Below are 14,945 nucleotides of genomic sequence, written 5' to 3' on the forward strand. Positions count from 1 at the left end.
GCAAAGAACAAGGCGACGTCGATTAATTTTTCCTCTATATATATATCAGTCTTGAAGAACGGTATCTTAATTTTTTTTTTTAAATCACCTTGGAATTTGTATTGATTATATCTACCGTTTGTTAATTTGCGAGCTTGGGATCTTGTGGACCTTTTAATCATTATTCAATGTGCGTGGTGGGGTATACGTTGGATCAATTGTGGCCGGCATGAACAAATTTGAGTATATAAATGGCAGACATATCTTTATTTTATATATTCTTTTGTTTTCCCAATCTTATGGCATAAGAGTACAGGAGTGCCAACCTATACATGTATTCTTAAAAGCGATAAATGGGAACATACATATATTTACAATTTTTTGGTTGTTATTTTTTTCAATTTTATTCTGATTGAATTTCATTAGCGAGGCACCAAGGTGTATATATACACACACATATATATATATATATATAGTTATTATGATTACTTGATGACTTGAAGACCTGAAGTGGAGGATATATGTAGTTGTGGGGAGTGCAAGTTGCAATATTAATTTCTCCGTTGAGATAATTGTCTAAAACATATTTTTTTAGTAAATTGATTGAACAATTATAAAATCTTATAGAAATATGCAAATAAGTTTAAGAATTAACATAACAAATGTTAAAATTTTGTCCTCGAAAAACAAAAGAATTGACTATAATTAAGCGACAGATTAACGTAAGCATTGTAATGGGAAATTGGTGGGATTAAGAATATACCGAGTGAAAGGCGTTTGAATAAGAAGCACTAGAAATATAAAATGAAGGCACCATATAAAATAATCATTACAAGTTTGATACCCAAGAGGAGGGTTTGGATGATACCGCGAGAAAAATGACAAAACAAGGGTGTTAGTGTTCAAAATTCATATCACGGCCGTCGATTAAGGACTCTGATGAGATCATCCTCAACTCAACTCATGCCTCCAATTTTGATCACTTTCACAATGCCCAATGCCGTTACATATGCATGGTTTTGCAATCTGCCTTCGGTTTTCATATTCAAGTTTTTAAGCTCCAAACGGGGTTCCTACCGGTCACGTACAAAGCAGCGACTTGTCGTGTAAGCGTTCGGAGCTAATGAGTCGGTGATGCGATTCTGAAATAATCAACGAGACATGTGATTCTATAATACATTAATAACAAACAACTGTGCATTTGATTTGAGTACAAACTATTGTTTTAAGGCGTAGAAAGATATTAATTAGTTGAGTTGATAAAATCTATAGTAGAGAGAAATTTGAATTGACAAAAAATATTAATAAATTGCATAATTAATATGAGTCTATATAAAATTATAGGTTCAAACATACATATAACACGTACGAAGAAATAAGTCACTCTTCCCATACAAGAACAACAAATGAATAATGATATTTGGTTCTCTTTATTTATCTTATTAGTCCTTACTTTTTAGTTTATTATTATTATTATTATTTTGTGGTTTGCATACAGACACACACACACACACTCTCTCTCTCTCTCTTTCAAATCGAGCAACCACAACGAAAAAGTATCTAGCCACATTGGTTTGCAGCCCATTTAAATCTAGATGTTTCTTCAACATCATTTCAGGTGCCATAACAATTGCAACAATTGAAACAATCGGATTCCAGTCATTGTTCCTGATTCTGGCTTGTTCTCTTGACATATGGGCCACCAAATATGAATGTAAGAAATTTGCTATAGACTATAACATCGTATAGTATTAGGCAAACAAATGAGATCATTTGCCATCAAGCACTATTAAAAGCACAAACAAATAACTAAAGAGATATATATTTCCACATATCACTCTATTTTTGTGCTTGAATTATTTATTTATCTATAATTTATCTGTGTTATTAGGAGTACAAGACAAAGAAAAATCCATGCTATAGAAGAAACTTTTTTCGCTGCTATGATCAGTAGTGTTTGAAGTAATGCCTAATTGAGAGGAAAGAGAGAGCTAATAAGACATAAAAGAAAAAAAAAATGTTAAATTTTTAATAAGGGTATTTATGAAAATAGATGGGTTAAATTAAAAAGTGGATCTAAGAGATAAATGAGGTGAAATATCACTATTCATAATAAAAACGCAATGATCAAGAAAGGCACCATTTGCACACCTATAATACTCTTTGAAAACCTGTTTGACTATAATACAAATACCCCCAAACCCCTTCTTTTTTCTTGGTAAACCCTCTACCTTAATCTCTCTCTCTCTATTATGCATACTCTACTTGTCTTAGGGATATTAAAATGTTAGGCTCAGGCTAAGCTTGGCCCGACTCAGTCGAGCTAAAAAGAAAATTACATTCTATAAAAAAAAAAAATTTCATTATGTTTTATAAATTTGTAGTTAATAAAACTAAATTTGTTTGTTAGTTATGTCTTAAAAGTTGAGCTTAAATGATTTGAAACTTTAAATATATGTTATGGTTAGATTAAATATATGTTAACAATTATATTTTAATTAAAATAATAAGTATTTTTTTTAAAAATAATGAAGCATTTTTTGGATTTTCGTCTGTGCCCAGCCCGAAACATGCTCAGGTGAGGCTACGCTCGGGCAAAAGTATTTGGGCTCAGGCTGGGCTCGGCTCGGACCAGATGTTTCTGCCACTTCTAACCTGACTTGATTGGAAAATATATTACATATTTTCAGAATTAATGTTTATTACTCTTTATCCAGGAATTCCAAAATTCGTGTCTTGCCCAAATTCTTTAAAAAGAAGGCAAATGTGACTACTGTTAAGAATGACAGAGAATTTATGATTTATTTATTTGTTGAAATTTCAAATAAAAAGATTTTTTTTTTTTTTGGATCCAATGAGTTCACGTATAAAACTGAAATGAGATTATGAATTTATATATACGATTGTATGTACACAAATATGTGTCTTGACAAAGAAGATTAGTAGAGAAAAGGTGAAAGACTTGAGATTGATTATTATTTTATTAAAAAAATAATTAAAAATGGTGTTTTAATACGAGTTTAGAGGGGTGCCAATAGGAGCTCTCCACCTAAAAGATAAATAAATAAATAAAAACCTGAAAAAGGGCTCTTTAACAACCCAATTTAGATATAGACTAAAGCCCAAACCAATTTAAGGCCCACACCAGGTGTCCCCTTTGGAATTTGCTTGTGAGGGGCCACAGTCACACCGGAAACTTCCTTGTGCTATCACTGCGTCCATCTCTCTCCCTCGAATCCAATTAACCTTCAAAATTCCCAAATTCCTGTAAACCGATCGGTTCTTTTTAGGAGGAATTGAAATGTCATCCGCGTTCATTGGCGATGAAACGGCGCCTTTTTTCGGCTTCCTCGGCGCCGCTGCCGCCCTTGTTTTCTCCTGTAAGAACATAACTCTTTGAAAATTACCATCTTTATATTAGAAATTAGATATTGAATTTGATTTTATTGCGTTGAAGGCATGGGAGCAGCGTATGGGACGGCGAAGAGTGGAGTGGGCGTAGCATCGATGGGAGTGATGAGGCCAGAGCTTGTAATGAAATCGATTGTGCCAGTTGTGATGGCGGGAGTGTTAGGTATTTATGGTTTAATTATTGCTGTTATTATTAGTACTGGCATTAACCCAAAGGCCAAATCATATTATCTATTCGATGGCTACGCTCATTTGTCTTCGGGTCTCGCTTGCGGCCTCGCTGGTCTCTCTGCTGGTATGGCTATTGGCATCGTTGGTGATGCTGGTGTCAGGTATTTTTCTCACATTTTTTTTTATATCATTTCACTTATTGATTTAAATAAAATTTTTCATTTTTCATTTCATATTAATTTTTATGTTCTAGTCTTCAAGTTCTTTTACGAAGATGACAGAGTGTATTTGTATGACTGAATTTGATGCTGCCAATTGCCAAATGTGACCGTAGTAACACCCTTAAAGACCATGCACAAAGCATAATATCCTGTGAAGAGTTGATGTCTTTGATAAAGAGAACTATAAAATGAATTTAATTTTACAATATGTGTAAATGAGGCCTGCTTAATTCTTATCTTTTTTCTGTTAGTTTTGAAATCTATTGATTCATGTTTGATAGATGGTGTGGCTTTTGGTTCATTAACTTGTTAAATATGTTGAGTAATCACAGTTTTGGTTAATTTTTTGCTTCTGTATTTACTATTAGCATTTTGTTCTAATCTGATAACAGTGCCGCATTATTGAAGCAAGATAATAGTAGCTTCATTGTACAGAGTGAAACATCACGACATTTTGCATGGACATGCATATGCCTGTGCTTTTCCTTTAGCTGTGTCTTTGATTATCAGATTTCCTGAGGTCTTTCATCTTGGTTCTGGTGAGGACGCTGAAGCAGTAAATTGCTCCTCATCGAGAATATGAATCTGCTTTAGTTGTGATGATTGACACAATTGCATATTTGCATTGTTTACTGAATCTTACTGAATGTGTTTGATTTTATCCGTAAACTGCTATGGCTTCAACAGTGTGCTGAAGTCTTGTTGCATCTTTTGACTTTTGTAGAGCTAATGCACAGCAACCAAAGCTTTTTGTTGGAATGATTCTCATTCTCATTTTTGCTGAGGCATTGGCGTTGTATGGTCTCATTGTTGGCATTATTCTCTCTTCCCGAGCTGGCCAATCCAGAGCAGATTAGGAGGCGTGATTCAGAACTGAGGTTTCTCAAAATTATTTGGTCATGCTCACTTAGATGATGCTAGGACACCATGTGAAATGTTGAGGTGTTTGTCAATATCCCACTAGATTATTAAGTAGCTCCATTCTGCCTGTACCATTAAGGGCAAGATTTTCCCCTTAAAATAATGCTCGAGTTCTCGACGTGTATTGTTGTATTTTTACTGTGAAATCAGACGTATGAAAGAACCATCCTTACACATTATGGTTTGTGTTATTTGTTGGCTTTTGGGGTTTACAAATTTCTGTGCTCAAATTGATTGTGTGGTTATGTCTTCTGCTGGATTATTCTTTCATCCTTGTTAGAAGTGGCGATGAATTCTAATTATTATCACATTCTAATTCGTATATAAATGTATATTAAGTATACTCATATAATTGTATAAAAGTATACCAAGTATACTGAATGAGTATATATACTATGTGCAGGGAATGTTCACTGTTTTTTTTCTGTTTTCATTCTTCTGCCTTGAAATCCCATAGCCATTTGCTGCTGACTTTCTTTCACCTTGCAAGGATGAAGAATTTCTTAAAATGCCATAACTTTTCTATCGGTTAGAAAATTCTAGAGGGAACTTATTGGTGAAAAATTGTTGGTCGGCCTGAGAATTTTGTATCTTAATTCTTTATTTGATTAAAAATTTATAACAGCTTAAGGGCTATGATAGTTTATAACAGTTTTAAGGACTACGATAGTTTAACTTAATTTGTCATTAAAGTACTTCATAAACAAATAAACACGAATAAAGATATTTTAGCAGAATCTAGGTTGCTTGATCGAAGGACCAGCGTCACCGCGTGTTTTTAATGGGAAAATCGATCTGGTGTAGTAGTTGTTGGCTGATACCGTACCCTGTCTTATTAGGGGCCACGCTGCACATACTGTTGCTCCCACTCATTCGCAACTTGCAAAAGAGAGTTGTGCTATAACCAGACGCACCGACCTGCATCTAAATACCCCTGATTTCTAATTATGGGCCAGGCTGCACATGTTGTGCTATAACACTCTTTAGGCTTAAAAATTGGGTGTTTTCAATAGAGAGAGTGCATGCAGCTATAGAATCCTTATTCCTTACCGAGCCAAGTTTTACAATTGCCCATCCCAGGCACTGAAAAGTTCCGGCATTTTCAACTTGGGCTTCAGTTATGAGTTTTGATGTTCATGTTTAGAGCTTAATAGAGTGAGCTCTTAACACTACTCTAAAATTCTTGTGAAACTCTTTTTTAATTTTTTTTTCTAAGATACCTCATACTGTAGTATTTATGGACATATAATTCTTTTCTTTTTTAAAAGTTGCAACTGATTCATTGTTGAGTAATGATATTATCTCACTAAGTCCCACTTCTCAATTAATTATATTCAAAATAAAAATTATAATTATTTTTTTTCTCTTTAAATTGTCATTTTTAGCCAATTATCCAGAAAACGAGTTTGAAAATTGTTTATGATCAAAATTTAGTAGGAAGTTGAGCCCTTGCAATTGTCTTGTTGGTGCGGCAAATATATTTTGCTATGGAAATTGAAGAGTATTTAGATGACTATTATGAAAAAAAGAAGAGAAAAAAAAACACCAGAAAGAGCATCTATACAAGCTCTTTTTTATTTTTGTTCTATATATACAAGCTCTTTTTTTATTTTTTTTTCTTTAATCAACCAAAAAAAAGAAAAAAAAAAGATTTGGGGTGTTAACAGCATCAATCACAAGGACAAGGGAATTAGCCTGTCACCTAATGACCTTGTTTTGTTTGTACATGTTAAAATGTTTTTCACATCTCAAAGTGGAAACCCGTTTTCGATTCTCTAAAATGATTTCGATTTTGGCTGAATAATGTATGCGTTTGGAGTGGCAATGGCATCCAAGGGGTGATTTGAGAATAGTAAATGCAGAGAGTGGGCTTGATTTAGGTCTTAGAATAGTTTACCGCAGTGACCATAAGCCGAAATTTATAAAGGGTAGATTGACGTGATCATCAGAAAACAAAGAAATATAAGTTGGCAGATTTTTGCGAGTAATTAACGAGACAAGATCTGAAAGGTGATTGACCCATTTCGGCAAATGTTCAATGAAATCTCATAATCGCTATGCTTATGCCTAATGGAATTACTTGCACAACAATGATTTTTCCATTTATACCCTAACCTTTAAACAATCGGGCATGATTAAGATTTTGTACCTCCAACTTTATTTGAAGTAACTAATAAAGCAACTTTCCTGTAATCTCAGGCCAAGCTCGGTCCAAGCAGTCCTCATTCAGGCTCAAAAGAGAGTAACCTTGCTTGGTTGTTGGGGAGAAATATTTCATCTTTTCGGCTACATTTACTCTTTACAACTCGAATTTTAAAAAAGTTCCTTGTATGTTAAGTTTTATTGCAACCCACCCCCGCAGATCTTAAGTATCAACCATTTTACCTCACATTAAGCACATTGCTTTACTCATGTATGGAGAAAAGCTGCCAAGCAGAATGCTAGATGCTTCTTGAGTATAACGTGATTAAATGATTAGCAAAATCGTCGTTTCTCTACTAGATCAAAAGTAGCAAAATTATAAATCTATATAATTGTTTACTTGGAAAAAGACATTTAAAAAAATTAATAACATTAAAAGTATAGATAAGGGCCAATACTAGATGCTTCTTGCGTGTATCGTGATTACGTGACAAACAAAATTATACATCCACTTGGATAAAGCAGCAAAATTATTAATGTAGTTTAATGTGTCGACGAGATGTATTTACCCAAGAAAAATGAGACAAACGAAACCAATCAAGCAAGAGTGACGAATTTAGTTAACGGTCACTGCCTAGGATTTGAAAATTTGTCCAATTCTCAATGTCATTTGCAGTTCTTCATTCCCATGCCCCCTCCTTATTTTATGTCCTCTTGATCGAATTTTTGACATCTCGAGAGTCTTGGGGGAGAATATTTTGGTTTGGTAGCTAGCTTGTTGACTCGCTGGAGCCTTAATTGGAAAATAATAATAAGAGACCTGAAAATGGTATTTGACAATAATAATAATAATGATAATAATAATATTCGGGAAATCAAAACAGGAAGTTGGTTCCAAGTCAGTACTTGCAAATGACAAACACATCAGAATTTACAAATCAATTCCAACAAATCATGTCATTTAATTTTACTATTGAGTATTGACCCACCAAAGATGTTCAAAAGCAATTGAGCTGGTGAGCCATCGTTTTCCTCACGGTGGCTTCCCCACTCCCCGTTGATCCAGTGGGGACGTTGAAGCCTTCTCGTCTTTCTTCTTCAAATTCTTCTTAATTTTCCTCCATTACCTTTCGAAAAAAACTTTAGGGCAACGGAGGATCCACGTGGCAGCCGATGAGATTAAGAGCACATGGAAAGCTGTACTCAACTGGATTGTCAAACCCGATGCCTTAGAAGACAAAAGACAGTTTCTTTAATATTTGCCAGTCGCCAGAGTGTATAACCTCGGAGCCCACAACATTTAACGGCTATAATTTTACTGCTGCCACGTGACTAAATCAGAGTAGAGTCCTTTCTCATTTGGCGGGAGCCAGCCCCCGTGGACCCCACTTCAGTCCCGCTTTCGGATATCTTTAGCGATGCGTATCCAAATCGTTGACTGACGATATTGAACTTTTTCTCCACTCCTGAGGACCCACACCACACTCCTCCCCCAAGCCGGCATCCAGCGAAGAAAGAGCACAAATGGCAAAAGTCTAAAAATAGTGAAAATGTAAAAAGGAAAAAAAGCCACTCAAAGCTAAACCGTAAAAGGAAAAAAAATGAGAAAAAAAGTTACCTACAGTTACATTGTAAAATTAAAAGCCAAAAAATTAATTAAAAAAAAAGTTATTTGGGGTTTATGCCGGCGAGGGTTGAGTAGTAGGATCAGCTGAGGAGGGGATATCGGGACCAACACGACAACCTTCAAGCATGAACACAATGTCGGACATCGTGGGTCGATCAATAGGATCTGGTGCCGTGCAAAGCAGTGCAACTTTCACTCCAAGTAAGAACTCTTCCCATTCTGATGATTCTGGGTCAAGTTCAAGCAAGCCTGGCTCTAGTAGTTCTGTGATTTGGCCCTTTTGAAGTTGTTTCTTGACCCATTTGACTATATCCTCATCTTGTGTGAACATCACTGGCCTTTTTCCAGTTAGTAGTTCAAGCAAGACTATGCCGAAGCTGTAAACATCTGATTCTTTAGTGGTTTCTCCAGTCAGTGCCGCTTCTGGAGAGACATAACCCAATGTGCCCACTGCAGTTGTAGAAGTTGAGGCTTCTGCTGGAGTAGGGATTGTAAGACGGTCTAGCCCAAAGTCGGATAAGTGAGCTTCAAAATCAGCATCGAAGAGAACATTTTGAGGTTTGATATCACCATGGACCATGTTGGATGTGTGTAAAAAGGCTAAGCCTCGAGCTACACCAAGCGCAATGAGATGGCGCATTGGCCAGTTTAGAACATGACCGTCTTGGTGTGAGGCTTCTTGAAGAAGAGTTCCAAGATTTCCATTGGGCATGTAGTCATAGACAAGAAGCCTCAAATCAGGTGCTCCGGCGTAGTAGCCTCGAAGCACTGTAAGGTTTCGGTGCCTTACTTTGCCTAAAAATTCAGCTTCCTTTCTAAACAGGTTTTCATCTAGAGAACCATCTGGTAGGCGGCGAATTGAGAGCACCATTCCGTCATTGTAGCAAGCCTTGAAAACAAGACCATATCTGGTTCTGCTAAGCACATTTTCTTCATCAAACTGCCTGGTTGCTTCAACCGTTTCTGCCAGTGTTATCTTGTTGTTGAACATAACTAGCTTTGGTCCTCCATTATCTGTGCTGCTGCGACGACCCCCACTTGCTCCTGAGCTTGCCCTTGCCGGGCTACGTTTCTTCTCTGCAGCTGCGCTTTCTTTGAGCCTTCTGCGCCACCTCAAAAGACTGAAAATGTAGAAGCAGCAGCACAATGCCAAGAGGCAAGCACCACTCGCAGCTATAACTATCAACAAGATCAACTTCTTCCTCCTGTCTCTGTCATCTGCATTCTCACACTTCCTGCCCAATGGCTTCCCACATAAATCTTGATTATTTGCAAACGCTGATGGATTGTTAAATCTAGAAGCCAACAATAATGGAATTTCACCTTGTAGATTATTACTCGAGACATTGAAATTCATCAAGCCAAAAATACTTGAAAGATTAGCTGGAATCTCCCCGCTCAAGTTGTTAGCTGAGAGATCAAGCACAGTTAGGTTTGATAATTTGGCCAATGAATCAGGTATGCCGCCCGAAAGATGATTACTGTTTACCAACAAAGATCTTAATGATGAGCATTTGGAGATTTCATCTGGGATTTCACCAGTTAAGTTGTTAATACTCAAATCAAGCACATTCAAATGTGAAAGATGGGAGATATCAGTGGGAATGTGGCCCGTCAGAGAATTTGATCGTAATTCAAGAACTTCAAGATCAGAGCAATTACCCAGCTCCGGCGGAATCGACCCAGAAATGTGATTACCAGAAAATGACAGAACCACCACTGAGCGGAGAAAACTGAAAGTGGCAGGAATTTGACCAACGAACCCATTGAAGGATAAGTTCAAGTACCGCAAACTCATCAAACTACTAAACCCTTCAGGAACATTTCCAGATAACTTATTTTCTTGCAAAGCAATGACCTGCAGATTAGGCAAACCTGCAAGCTCAATCGGCAACTCGCCAGAAAAATTCTGCTTGCTTAAATCAAGTGTAGTTAGCTTCAAAAGATTCCCCAAGCTAGCTGGTATCCTCCCAGAAAAAGCATTACCACTCAGATTAAAAACCATTAACTGACTCAAATTCCCAATACTCGCTGGAACTTCCCCAGAAAACTTGTTCTCACTGAGATCCAAAGTACTCAAGTTGTTCATTCGCAGTACCTCCTCAGGCAAGCTCCCACTCAAGCTATTGTGTCTCAAGTTCAAGTTCTCAAGCCCAGGAAGATTGCGGAAACTTGCTGGGATTGAACCAGAAAAGAGATTTGCAGCAAGAGTTAAACTCTTTAAACCTCTTATATCACCCAGAAACTCAGGAATCTCCCCCGAAAATCGATTCCCTTCAAGATCAAGAAGGCTCAATGAGTTACATTGTTTAATCTCAACTGGAACAATGCCACCAAATGAATTATTTGCCATCTTTAACTCCTCCAATCTCCATAAACCTCCAATCTGAGCCGGAATTTTGCCAGAGATAGAATTACCCGAGACATCCAACCTTGTCAAAGTTGATGCATGGGTTAACCACAAAGGAAAAGCTCCGCGAATTTGATTTTGTTGAAGATCCAAAACTTGCAAAACACTAGAACAAGACCCTGTCTCAGGGCCAGCCACATTAGTGAAAGCATTGAAACCTAGCTGCACCACTCGAATAGAGGGCGGATAACCAGACACATTGCAAAACATGGAAGCAGGAACAACACCAGAGAGGTTATTCTGTGCAAGAGAGACCACCTGAAGCTTAGGTAAAGCCCCAATAGCTGGCGGGATTACTCCCCCAAGCGCATTGCCTTGCGCACTCAAATGCACAAGCGATGAACAGTTAGCTATGGCAGACGGCAATGTCCCTTCTAACAAATTAAAATCCAGCCACAAATACTGTAAATTCTGTAATTCACCGAAGGTCGCCGGAACCTCGCGAGAGAATTTATTAAACGAAAAATTGATAAGCTGGAGCTGAGATAAATTAGAAATGCTGGTGGGAATCGGGCCAGAGAATCCATTTGACGAAAGATCAAAGTACTTAAGATTTCTCGGGAGATCGTTAGCAATTTCTCCCGAGAGACGGTTTGCTGCAACGTTGAGTATTTCAAGATTAGAGAGGTTACCGATATTTGCGGGGAGATTCCCGGAGAGTGAGTTGTACTGCAGGAACACGGCGCGTAGGAGCGTGCATTGAGCGAGCGTGGCAGGGATAGTGCCGTTGAACGAATTTGACCGCAGGCTTAACTTGCGCAGCATGCGCAGGTTAGAGAGGTGGTCACTGATTCGGCCGCTGAGCTGGAGCCGAGGTAGCCTGAGCTCGGTGACTCGGTTGTTGGTGCAGGCGACCCCACGCCAGTCGCATGGAGCAGCAGGCGTTGATGAATCCCAGCCGTTCAACGCTCCTAGCGGATCATGAAGATTCAACTTGAAAGACGTCAAAGCTTCTATCTCGGGGCTGCGGTCGACGGCGCACGATGAAAACGGCGCGCAGAGCAACACAAAAAATAAGAAAGCAGACAAAGCCATGTTAGAGTAGCAGCAGCACTACTGGTGTTTGTTTGTTGAAGAGAGCCAAATGCAAATCAGTTTGCACTGGAGATTGACTTTGTGGTGGTTACGGGTAAGGAAGTGTATTTTAGCAGGGAGTGAAGAAGGAGAAGAAGAAGAAGTGGTGGCATCACTTAAGGTGCGCCAGAGGCAGAGGGTTTGTCTGTTTGAAGGGTGTTTGTTGTGTTTGCAGAGAAAGAAGAAAAGGCAACAAAATAATTTTGCTTAGAATCACTGTGGGTGTGTGTGGGGTTAACGCTTCCCCAGAATCCTTTGAAGAAGCGCTTTTTCAAAAATCAAAACGGCTTATGGGGTGGGTGGGCTTTGTCGCTTTTTAGACTCTTATGTTATTATACGGGTACGCTATCATATGCGTTGAATCATTCAGTCTTGTGTGATCTTATCTTTCCTCTGTTGCTTTGCTTTGCTTCTTTCTTTCTTTATTTATTATATTTTTCTTTTATTCCTGTTAATTAATGTTTTTCTCCCCCCCCCCCTCCCCCAAAAAAAAAAAATAATAACAATAATAAAAATTTTACCCTATTTATTATTGTATAATAAAAGGTAGTATTTATAGCAAGCTGCGACAAAAAAAATATGGCGACAGCCCAGTTTTTGAAAGGGTTATGTGAGCTTCGAGCCTCCTACATTTACCTGCCTGTCTCTGTACCTTTTTTCCAAATTTAATCTGGCTGCATTACAAAAGCCAAGTAATTGGGTGCCCACATTGACTATCGCTAACTGTGACTTGTTAATCTTACTGTCAATTTATAAGCTCTTCTTTTAATGTTGTTAGCGTATTAAAATATGCTTCGAAATAGCTTTGCATAAATGATTGTACAAAACATTGTAATGTTTCTCTTTAAACTTTGTTGACAGTTTTTCTGTTTGTCCTTTTGTTCCTTTTTCCCAATTTCTTTGACTTTACTTGGCATCAATTTCTACTCTGTTTTTTGCCCCCTCTTAACTGTTTGGTTCAATGGTCAAAATGTTTTTTTTTAATATTGTTATACAGGATTGTTACAGATATTATATCAGATATTACAATTAATATTTATAAACAGATTTTATAATTGGGACTTTCTTTGTGGCATTTACATAAGATATTACAATTAATATTTACAAATATATTTTACAATTGGGACCTTCTTCGTGACATGTACTCCTCTAAAGTACTGTCTAAATTTTTTAAACCTTCACAAATATTCGAGAGCTGTCTACTTCACTCACATTTCGTGAGGGATAGACTGGCTCTACTCAATTATTTAATAATTAAAAAAAATTATAAATAACCTCTATAAATATTTTTATGAAGACTCGAATTCTTGGACTCAATATTAACATTATAAGCGTATGTACTCTCTCACTGAACCAAATGTCAATTGGTCAATGGTCAAAATATTAAAAGAGCAGATTAAGGGAAAAAGTGTATGGCAACACACTGTTTTAACTCTAGTAAATTTCTTAGTTATGATTTATGACGTTTTTAAGTACAGTAGTTGCCCATTGGATAAAGTCCTAAAGGTCAATCACCTACATGGGGCAGCAAATTAGGTGGTGATGGCGACACCATTTTTACTTCAATGATGCAAAAAGCACACGTTCTATTAGGGCGGGGGGAAAAACAGAAAAGGAAGGGCAATTTGATACTAAATGCGGACAAGAGGCCAATAGTCTGCTTGAGCGACAAAATTTTGAATTGATTGAAGTTAGCGGGAGCTGGTTTTATTTGTAATTTGGAAATTTAAATCGCCAGACATTGGTAGGCTAAGTTGGAAAAGTTGACCTTTTTTTTTTCATTAAGAAAAAAAATATTTATGTCGACATAGATAATTACCCATTATTCATAGTTCATCATAATGAAGTGTCCACCCCTTTCTTTGTTATTATAGAAGGTTTTAGCACTGTCAGCCTACCAACACTGGACCCACGAGAGAAAAATTGGCTTAGGTCCAAGATAACTAGTCCTTTTGGCTCGTTGGTCATCGCGTTACAAAAAGGTTATTAAATTTACAGTTCATGGGGTTGGTTCTTAGGTCCTCCAAAAGTTATTTCATATTAGTTGGATGTTAATCGTAATGAAGATGTCTCCTAAACTGTGAATTCTATGACGTATTAGCATTTATGAACATCTTATTACTTTAATGTGGCCAAGAGCAGTGGTAGCCATGTATATGTAGTTAATGGTCTAAAGTCCTACCAGAACAGAATGTGGATAGTGGATGCTATGCGTGCATGGTCGCGGGTGTACGAAAACATAATGACAATGGCTATTTTGGAGCTATTTTAAAGTAGAGTATAAATTACGGCCACACATGTAAAATAATAAATATATTATAATTTTAATCATATGGTCATAAAAGATGCTCTACCTTAGAATAATTTCAACATAAACGACCCAAACATAATTTGAAACTTCCAGTTTTCGCCAAAAGTGAATGACTAGTGGTCTCAAACACCATCATTTGATAGTCTTAATCATGCAATTGCAATGCTGGGTCTGGCTTTTGAGTTTTGACAACTGAATGAAAAGCTTTTACTGTCCATTTTGATAAGCTATTCCCTAGCCATTGAGTATTTATCATCACCAGTAACAGGAAACGGCGAGAAAAAGTCGAAAAAATTTCCAGTATTAAGAATCAAGATTAGATGCGTTAGATGCAAAGCATGGAAATTGGATAGGCAGCTTAGTTTCACGTTTATGAAATAAAAAATGTGCATTCTAAGTTTCAACAAACACCAAATAATGCACAAGTCCTGCCAAGATCCTGACATAAATGTGCTGTTATCTGTCAATATAAATAAATATAACGGGGTTTATATCATCACCCTTCTAAAGTCCTCTTAGAATTTCTTCCTTTTAACCTCATTTAGATAATTATGATAATATAAATATCTAATGACACTCCTTTTAAAACAAGTTCTATTTCTATCTAATAGAAAGTTATGATAAACTGAGTTTTGGGTAGGTGAATTTCTGGATTATTCGCTCTTGGCGTTTAATTTT

At 37.0% G+C, this 14,945-nt stretch overlaps 2 protein-coding genes across 2 annotated transcripts; one reads left to right on the forward strand and one right to left on the reverse strand.

The window, feature by feature from the left end:
* Positions 1-3,147: 3,147 nt before the first annotated feature.
* Positions 3,148-4,894, forward strand: LOC18036562 (V-type proton ATPase 16 kDa proteolipid subunit). Its single transcript, XM_006425466.2, has 3 exons — positions 3,148-3,359; positions 3,437-3,722; positions 4,507-4,894. The coding sequence occupies exons 1-3, from the start codon at positions 3,281-3,283 to the stop codon at positions 4,637-4,639; spliced, it is 498 nt and encodes a 165-aa protein (XP_006425529.1). The 5' UTR covers positions 3,148-3,280; the 3' UTR covers positions 4,640-4,894.
* Positions 4,895-8,514: 3,620 nt separating this feature from the next.
* On the reverse strand, positions 8,515-12,244 carry LOC18036542 (probable LRR receptor-like serine/threonine-protein kinase At4g36180). Its single transcript, XM_024181364.1, has one exon. The coding sequence runs from the start codon at positions 11,915-11,917 to the stop codon at positions 8,525-8,527; it is 3,393 nt and encodes a 1,130-aa protein (XP_024037132.1). The 5' UTR covers positions 11,918-12,244; the 3' UTR covers positions 8,515-8,524.
* Positions 12,245-14,945: the final 2,701 nt, after the last annotated feature.

The sequence above is a fragment of the Citrus clementina genome, unplaced genomic scaffold (assembly GCF_000493195.1).
Source record: "Citrus clementina cultivar Clemenules unplaced genomic scaffold, Citrus_clementina_v1.0 scaffold_7, whole genome shotgun sequence".
NCBI lineage: Eukaryota > Viridiplantae > Streptophyta > Magnoliopsida > Sapindales > Rutaceae > Citrus > Citrus x clementina.

What these genes read in the sequence shown, in the direction of transcription:
- LOC18036562 (XM_006425466.2), top strand. Translation starts at nt 3,281, where the DNA reads ATGTCATCCGCGTTCATTGGCGATGAAACGGCGCCTTTTTTCGGCTTC. An exon ending in TGCCGCCCTTGTTTTCTCCT is followed by an intron (nt 3,360 to 3,436) that starts GTAAGAACATAA and finishes ATTGCGTTGAAG; the next exon opens with GCATGGGAGCAGCGTATGGG. An exon ending in GTTGGTGATGCTGGTGTCAG is followed by an intron (nt 3,723 to 4,506) that starts GTATTTTTCTCA and finishes TGACTTTTGTAG; the next exon opens with AGCTAATGCACAGCAACCAA.
- LOC18036542 (XM_024181364.1), bottom strand. Translation starts at nt 11,917, where the DNA reads ATGGCTTTGTCTGCTTTCTTATTTTTTGTGTTGCTCTGCGCGCCGTTT.